Here is a 9,011-nt window from a genome sequence, read left to right as displayed (position 1 = left end):
AGATGATCCCAGTTACAGTCCCAGTTAGTCTCCCACTTACCAGAATGTGGTCAGGCACAGCATACTTTGCTATCTTGGTAGCTACTATGGTTTTGAGCTCTTCTTTGACATGGTCTATATCAGCTGCCTGCTCCCTTAGAACTATGAAAGCAAAGGCACCTGGAAGAAAAATGAGCAAAATGAAATGAAATATGAATACTTCGCAATAGATTCTGGCTGGCAAAACTACCAAGAGCACAAACGCTCATTTGAATGCCAAGGTAGGCTTCAGATCAGTCCTAGGTGCAATCTAGGGACTGACAAAAAAGACATTGATCCTTTTTACAAAAGCAGTCAAGACTCCAGCCCCCAAAACTATGGCCCAGCCTTGTCTTAGTGTCCACTCACCAGACTGGTCTGAGTGACAATGACAACACAGATGACCAAAGTGTCACTGGGATCTAAAGCTGGCCAACACGAATCAGCTGTTGCCATTCTCTTCAAAGGACTTCTCTGAACACAATCCTTTCTGATGAAGCTCTACTCCATATGTAAACGATATGTGTGAAAACAGCTAAGGCAACAATACCTGAAACTAGCAGTTATTAATAACATGCAGTTATTTTCACGCCTGCCGTTGCCTCTTAGGGCTGTACTGCCAGTCAGCCTAAGGGCAACTGGCTCATGTTCCCTAGACATCACTTAGCACAGAGCTGAGGTTAGAAATTAAGCAGTGTATAAATGTGTCATGTCAAGATGCTGCTTTTCACATACCTTCTCCTTTGATTTCGTGTGGATACCCAATCACAGCCGTCTCAGGGACCTCAGGATGATCAGCCTTCACAAAAAGTAAAACAAAAATACTCAGAGAATAACAACTGCTTCAAGCCCTGCAGCATTTGTGCCAGCTGCTCTTGCTTATCTGCAGTATCTTGCCATCCCTCTGAGCTATTTCTCACTCTCCCTTGGCAGATTCTGTTGTACGCACAATAGGAAAGGTGGATTCCACCTTCCCACTGCATGGTTGGCTGGTGGCCACAGCCATACATTTGCATACACACACACACACACGCGCGCAAAAACTGGGAGAGGAACTAGATCCTATTTCCATGATCAGAAATCCATGCAGACAAAAAATTTACACAGGAGAAAGTAGAATCCTGTGTGCCATGTAAACACAGGTCAGGTTTATCAAATATTATATTTAAGTGCTGTCTGAAGGCAAGGAACATAATACAGAAATAAATATCCAGGTCAAGCTTGGAAGATAAATGCTTTGAGTACTTTTTCTTTTCAATTCCCTGAGCTAATACTACTTTCTCTTAAAATGACATGCTATCTTTGCAGCTGACATGAATCAAGGCTGCTTCAACACTGCTGAATTCTCAGCCATACGCAGATAGCTCAGATGTGCATGAACCACAGATTTGGGAAGGAAAGGTTAGGTGTTAGCAGAAGGGAAGAAGTGAACAGGAGAGCCAATCCGTTATGGAGACACCACCAGCATCCAAAACTACAACTGCAACAGAACAATGCCACTGAGAGAAAACAGCTCTGACAATTAAGCTGCAAGGACTACTTATGCTGTGCCTCCTCTCTCACTTCCTCTTATTAAGGAGACCACAAATGGGGACCGATTCCTCTTTCACATTTGCTATTCATTATGCATCAGGCTGTATGTAAGCAGAGTCAGAGGTTCAAAGGCAATACTGCCACCTCACACAAATCAGACCCTGCATTTGTTTAAACTCTTTTGGCTTCTTTCAAGGGCTACCCTGCCTCACAGGTACGTGCTGTTATGGGACCTCTACCTGGCCGGAGCTTACCATTGCATCTTCTATCTCTGCCGTCCCAAGCCTGTGTCCACTGATGTTAATGACATCATCCATGCGCCCTGTTATCTGGTAGTAGCCTTCCTTGGTCCTGTAAGCACCATCCCCAGTGAAATAGTAACCTACCAGAAAGACACGGTTAATTAGCAACAAGAAGCGTGACAGCCTGTTGTTTTGGGCTCTGATGCAGAGCAGACTGTGCTCTAGGACAGTGAGCAGGGTGGGGTGGATCAGGCAGTTTGCAGGGACTCCTACGCTTATAGCTGAGTGACCAGCCTCACGTCATTTCCCACCTCCCTCTGCCATCCCCAACCTTTGGCTGCTCTCTCTGGGCTCTGCTGGCTCCTAGAAAGCACCTGGACAGCACCAAGACAACAGAGCTCATCTCTCTGCCAGGACAGGCAGAATCATTGTAGGCAATCAGCAGCAAGCAGTGGCTCACGTCCCTGAAGTAAAACTGAGCCCAGCAACACAACATAGCGACGCTCTGCTGGATTTACAAAACCAAGGCGGGTTCTCAGCTCTCCCTCGGCTTTACACGCCTACAGATGCACAGCAACTGAGCAGTCAGGCCTAATGCATACAGCCCTAACATAAAAGCATTTCACATGACATCTGCCATCATGCCATAGGCTGCTGGTTAAATTGAGGGCTGCTGCTAGCTACACCTCAGTGTTCCTGGGAAACTACCGCTGATCACCTGAAAGTGAACAGTTCTGTTACATTTTGTATGTGAGAATGCTGCCAGTATTTTTAATCACTTATATTGGGTCTGATGCAAAGACATTTTCCCTTCCTGCCTAACAAAAACTTAGATCCCAGATAACGGTTCCTTTCCAACACATGACCATGACAGAAACACTGCCACCAGGTTAGCTGGAAAAAAAAAAAAATATATATATATATATAAAATATAAAAAATAAAAATAAAAAACAAGATAGGCATAGAGTTTGGACAGTCTAAAATTTGTGGTGGAGAATGAAAAAGACCCAGTGGTTCCAAGAAACTGCAGTGTCACTGAAGACACAACTAGTTACAAAGGTTGTATTGGCTCTTCACCAAAGCCACGTCCACAACTGATTGTTCTGTGGTGCTTCTGCACAGCAGCAAGCAGCTAGTGATGTCATTTCTGAAGTTAGCTTTCGCCAGGACCCACTGTTGTCCAGTTCATGGACTTTCAGTCATGCTTCCTGCCTTTCCAAATCAATTATCTATTGATAGAAGCTGTCAACATATGTGAAGTATCACCAGGATTTCAGACGTAGACATGCAATAAATAACAAGGGAATATGGGCTTGTTCAATTTCCTTCATTCTTATTTTCCACCCCGTTTTGCACAACTTGCAGGATAGTCTCCCTGATTCTTCTCTACCTTGTTTCAGTTGCTCCTCTGAGTGAAGACAGTGGTCTTCTCCAATCCCCCACAAAGTGTTTTCCCTGCCACTTCTAGTTACTTGCCAGATACAACTTGACCATGTTTAAAAAAGGACAAATGTAACAGCCTGTGACAGCCAGGGTGAGATTGAGCGATGCAGGAGGTACTTTCCCATCCTACATGCTTATTTCCAAATGAGATAAAAATGGCCCCAAAGAAAGGGAAGCCTGAATTTTTAATCTAGGCACTAACTTCTTCTACATTCCTTTTTGATACTTAGCAAGGTCAACACCATCTAGGACCCTTACTATATGCTTGCAAAATGTGATACACCAAATTCCAGCAACCCTCAAGATTTAGCTGGTAGAGAAATATTACAAAATGCTGCTGAAAATATTCAGCATGCTTATACTGTAGTGCAAACTGCATTCCCTTGGCACTCTCCTTACCTGGATATGCTTTGAAATAGGTATCAACAAATCGCTGGTGATCTCCGTAGATTGTTCTTGCCATGCCAGGCCATGGCTGGGCAATGCAGAGCGCACCAGACACATCATTGCCTTTTACAACCTTTCCCTGCAGATTCAAGCAAAGGAACGATGATCAGGAGAGCAAAACAGGAATAATAAGTGCCTTTGAGTCATTGATATGTCATGAATCACCCTGTTGTTCAGTACAGACTGCCAGCAGAAGGCCACACAAGGAGAAAATGAATCCACTAGCAGAACTACTGCACACAATCTCTGTCATGCCTTCCTCACCCCTTGAAGCCAGCAGAAAACACGATTTTAAGTCTAAAAGAAAAGTGAGGCCTGTGATTCCCCAGAGGACAAGGCTGGAAAAGATAACAGCAAAGATGTGCCAGGCAGCCAAAGGAAGCGTGGGATGGGCCTAGCAGGGAAGTGCCTGGACTCCTGCCTTCCACTTTCATTTTTATTAACTGCCACATTCCCCTGTTAGGCTGTATATGAAGGAGATTACATCCTTTACTGAGCACTGGAGCACAGATGGGGATTGCTCAGCACACCTTCACAGACCAGCATCATTTCTCTCACAGACAGGCACAGCTGCAGGGCCTCATGCCTTACATTTCCCTTGGAAAACTGTCAGTCCCACTGCCTGCTCCAGTCTTGCTACATCACTAGATGCTGCACGCGCTGTTCCAACCATTCAGCTCCCTGGTTTCCAGCAGCTGTGTGACTTCTGACTGCTCTAATAAACTGAGGCAGCAGATCTTAATCAGAAGCACTGTAAGACCATGGAAGTGGAGCTGAAAATGCAGACACCCCAAATCTGCAGACAGCTTGGAATGCCCAGTTGGAAATCTGCATGGACATTTGAGGTATAGTCCAATATATAAATTGCCCTTCTATTTTAATGGAAGAACGAACATCCTCCCAGATCCCGTTCCTCTTCCATCAGAAAGGTGATTAAGGAAGAAACAAGCAGTAACTTCTTTTTTGGGCACCCGGCACAGCGTCTACTCACATTCTCATCCATCAGCACGGGGAAAATCCCAAAGAAGGGTCTCATGGCCATAGCTGGAACGATCTCAGCTTTCTCCTCTGAAGGCCGTGGGGCAATGCAGATGCCACCGGTTTCTGAAAGAATGATGAAAAATAAAATATTTGGGATCCATCCAGTGCTGGATGAAAGCAAACGTCAGCTTTTCTTTGTTAAAGGGAATACAGAAGCCACCTTGCAAGTAAAATCCACTGAGGAGAACCTATGCAACTCCAAGTAGCATAGCTATCAGAAAGCTGCACAGACTTGATAAACCAAGAGTTCTTCACAAATACAAGAAAGGCTCGAACACAGAAAAGAGTCTGGCAAGCCAGGATGTCACCACCACCACCAAGGCCTATTCTGTCTGCAAGGCATACTCCAGCAGGTGGAGAGCTGCAGGCAGGCCCCACCATTGCTGAGCTCAGATCAAAAGCTGCTCTTGCTCCCTCTTTGGGTGGTTCCTTGTTCAGTGCTGGCTGGATAAATGACGTGCCCTCTGCGTATGCTGGTGACAAACCAGACCGCGGTCAAGCAGCCTCAGGGGAAGAGCGGTGGCTCCCCACACCACAGAGCATCAAGACCACTGACATCCAGCTCAGCTCTTCGCAGGCTCAGAGAAGAGCACTGCAAGGGCTACAGCACTGCCTCTGCACCAGGCCTGTGGACCCTGCAGTGGCAGACACAACGTATGTGTTCAACACCCTTCCCGTGGTCCCAGCCGTGGCAAATCCATCAGGCACAATGCAATGCCCATTGATTCAGTCCACGTGCTCTCCTCCCAGAATCTGGCCCTAAAGTCGGCTCACGTATAAAGCCATTCCTCCAGCTACCAACCAGCAATGAATACAGGGAGCTCTAATGCTTACATCCACCCGTGCAGGTTTTTCCTCGCATTAACAGTGCTGCTTGGCAGCAGGGGCAGTACTCATCAGCCCCATTTCCTAGCCCAGTAGTGATTTTACAGGGAAAGTGTACGCATGGCAGAGGATTTATTTCCCTGTGCTTTTTTTACAGCTGTCTAAGGTTAGTATAAAAAGCATTTCAGGAGTCTGAATTACTGTTATTACAGGGTATGAGAATAACCCATCCCTCACAGGCAGGTTGAGATTATCTTCTATTCAAAATTGAACCTTTTAATCATCCTTTTTCATTCCTGCTGGGATGAGCATTAAATCAGATTCCAACCTTAATAAGATCTATTCTAAAAGTAATTCAAAAACCACAAGAGAGAAACAAAAACACAGGAACATTAGGCTTTAAAAAATATAGCTCTAGAAATAAAGATATGTTCTGCCACTCTGAGAGTGCTGTGGTCCAGTATCTTTGCTGAGGTTGTGGAAACTGAAACCAGGGTTTGGAAAGGCTGAATGTGACCCTGAATTTGTATCCAGTTACCTTGACGTGGCTATGAGGAAGGGTCTCTTTGAGGAACCCCATGCTTCAGACCTGCAGAAAGTAGTTTCAGATGTGGCTTACGTGTAAAATTATTTCAAATTTCATTGATGGATCTGCATCCACATCACATGCTTCTGTCCATTGTGAAAGGGTCACCTTGATTTTTTTCAAATTTGAAAAAAGAAAAAAGAACCCTAGGCATGTGCTGTTCTGTATTTGCACAGACAAAATCTGTGTCAGAGGAGGGAACCAGATTACAATGATGGTTGATTTTCCTAAGTCAGTATTCATTCTGAAGATAGCACTGCGAGATATGTTTCAACATGTGTTTTGCCACACCCTATACAACCTGAAACCAGCTGCACATAAAGCAGTAAAGTCACACTTCAGAGGCAGCTGTGTGGTGATAAGGGTGCTTTAAAAATTATTTGAATGGCAAAGACCTGTCTTAAACTGGTTAAAAAGTACAGATTTAGCAACTGACAGACAGATGGCAGCTAGAAAGGCTTCTAGACTCTGTCCTGCTTTCTGAACTCTGTCTTCTCAGAGGCAGAGCTGACAAGTTAAAAGCTGTGCTTCCATGTTACCTGTTCCAATCCTGTCATAGTGCAAAGCCACCCAGACCTTAAAAAAGAACAGCAGAGTCTGAGCAGGGCAGGCGATGCACTGAAACAGGTTCCCTTCTGTGGGCAAATCACCTCCAGCAGCAGGGTGCAGCACACACTGCCTGTTACCTTCTTCTTTGTGACAAACTGGACCAACTGTCTGACTGCTCCAGGAAGGAATCCAGCTCTGAAACACCAACCCAATCTAAACCATTGCAACACGATGCCAATGTAAGAATCCAACAACAGAAGCTTCCAGGACCTACCCAGAGATGCCTCTCAAAAACAGATTTTGTTCACAGCTGCATACAACAGCTGTACTTTATGTATATATATAACAGCAAAAATACCTAATGTCACTGTGAATAACTACACCTGAAACTCTATTACTTATTATTTGACTCTATTACTGTCAATCACAGCACTTCCTAATATTTTAACACTGAGAGCCATAGAAATTTTCTCTCTCTCCCATCTGCACATACCACGCTACTTAAATTGCCTCTCGCAATTGCTATCTCACTCATTTGCTCATCCAAAGGCATTCAAGTGGATCCTTAAATCACCATTTGTTCATCTTTATGCCTACCAGGCTTTATTAGCTGGCAACACGCCACTGCTTTGGAGAGCAATGTACCATAGAGGACACTGCATACAACAGTATAATTAACAAGCTACACCAAAATTTGTCTAGGAGAAGTGACACTGCAGGATCACAACCAGCATCCATCAAACCGTTTCTGTGATCTCTTTCCACACTCCCTTTATATTTGTATAGTGTATGTAGTGTTCCCATGATTAATTTGGCTTCCTCTTTATTGGAAGCATCAATCTCATGTGGAGAAAGATTGATTCTACTTTCTAACAAAATCAATTTCATGAATATTTATCATTATATTATGCTTCCAGGAGCTGGTAACTGTTTGCAGGCAAAACTATGCTTCGTTCAAGGTACGAACCAAGCACTCTGCATTTACAGACTGTCCAGCAAATATTCTTTGACCTCTCACCTGACAGTTGTTGCTTCAAAAACCCAGGAGAAATACAGCTTCACTTAAGATCTAACCCTGGATTTAAGGGACAAAGGAAACCTACCACACTACACGCATCAGTGACTGAAGACAAGCTAAAACCAAAAATGCTGGGGCAAAAAAGATTCTCCTCATCTCCATCACTGTGCAGGAATCAACTGCTTCTCTGTGGTGTTTCATTTCAAAGTAGTGAGGCAGAAAGCATGTAGCACCTAGACAGTCATGTTTTCTTCTGCTCAGCGTGTGAGAACCCAGATGGATTAAGGTATTAGTAACTGAAGTACTGAGCAGATAACATTGCTGCTCTGTTTTATTTCAAATCTGAAAATAAAAAGAGTCTGCAAGTCTGATCTGGATTAAATGGAACTTGGTTGGGTGCCAGAAGCTAACTCATCACATTGAGACTGGCCACAGGGATCCTGAATAGGGAGTCTGGTAGCAGGAATAAAGGTGGAGTCATGAGCAGTTTGACTAGAAAGGGAATGAATATTCTGCTCAGCAGCAGCTAGAAATTCAAGAGTAAGTAAGGCTTTTTTTCAACAGAGGCAGAAAGCCAGCAGCTGTGCTGTCTTTTAAATCCATGGTGAACTGTGTGGCTCACAGCTTGAGAAGGATATATTTCCATCAAGATTTAGATGGAGCATTCAAGACACCTTTTGCAGCTCTTGAATGTTGGTGTCCAGAAGAGAGGAGTGGCTGCTGCTGGGGCTGCGAAGGCGCTGCAGGACTCCTTCAAATGCAGGTCCCACCAGGCAGCACAGCCTCAGCCAAAGCAACTACAGCATACTCTCCTTCAGCCCTGGGAGGGGCTGCTCCCAGTGTCCATGCACAGCCAGCAAGCCCCAGCTGATTCCTTCCCAATCACCCAGAACAGCTGCAGTAGGTGCCTTTCACTACACGGTTTAGCTTTCCATCCTCCTCTAACCTTTTCCAGGCAAGGAAACAAAACACACCTTAGTACGGTCTGTGGCTATATGGTGCTATAAATGTCCTTTCGTGATAAGGCCATATCAAGGTCACTACGGTTCAATAAATAACTGGAAATCAGATTTCTAATTCTAGCTGCCTACTCCCAGCTTTGCCTAGAAATTCAATCTCTTCTTTCTGTTTCTCAAACCAATTGAGATTTTCCAGCTTTCAAAATATCAAAGAACATTTAGAGAGGAAAAGGACAAAAAAAATTACGAAACAAAACAAAAAACATTGCTATTGCTTTTAGATGCTGTTATACTGCTATTATGTGCTGAAACTCCCCAGTGACTTTCCAGATCTGAAAAAAATGCCAGA

The 9,011-nt window shown here is 44.3% G+C and overlaps 1 protein-coding gene across 2 annotated transcripts in view; it reads right to left on the bottom strand.

The window, feature by feature from the left end:
- ACSS1 (acyl-CoA synthetase short chain family member 1) overlaps nucleotides 1–9,011 on the bottom strand; it is a 39,437-nt gene that overhangs the window by 5,184 nt on the left and 25,242 nt on the right. For both annotated transcript variants that reach the window (XM_080584670.1, XM_080584671.1), the window contains 5 exons: nucleotides 4,676–4,788; nucleotides 3,637–3,763; nucleotides 1,806–1,933; nucleotides 754–817; nucleotides 41–159 (listed from right to left, as the gene is read on the bottom strand). In XM_080584670.1, coding sequence (XP_080440796.1) covers nucleotides 41–159; nucleotides 754–817; nucleotides 1,806–1,933; nucleotides 3,637–3,763; nucleotides 4,676–4,788 — 551 coding nt within the window. The remainder of the gene's footprint in view (nucleotides 1–40; nucleotides 160–753; nucleotides 818–1,805; nucleotides 1,934–3,636; nucleotides 3,764–4,675; nucleotides 4,789–9,011) is intronic.

Source organism: Anser brachyrhynchus (genome assembly GCF_964034855.1).
Source record: "Anser brachyrhynchus genome assembly, chromosome: 3".
NCBI lineage: Eukaryota > Metazoa > Chordata > Aves > Anseriformes > Anatidae > Anser > Anser brachyrhynchus.
Note: the sequence above shows the minus strand (reverse complement) of the source record. Positions and strands in the feature narration are given on the sequence as shown.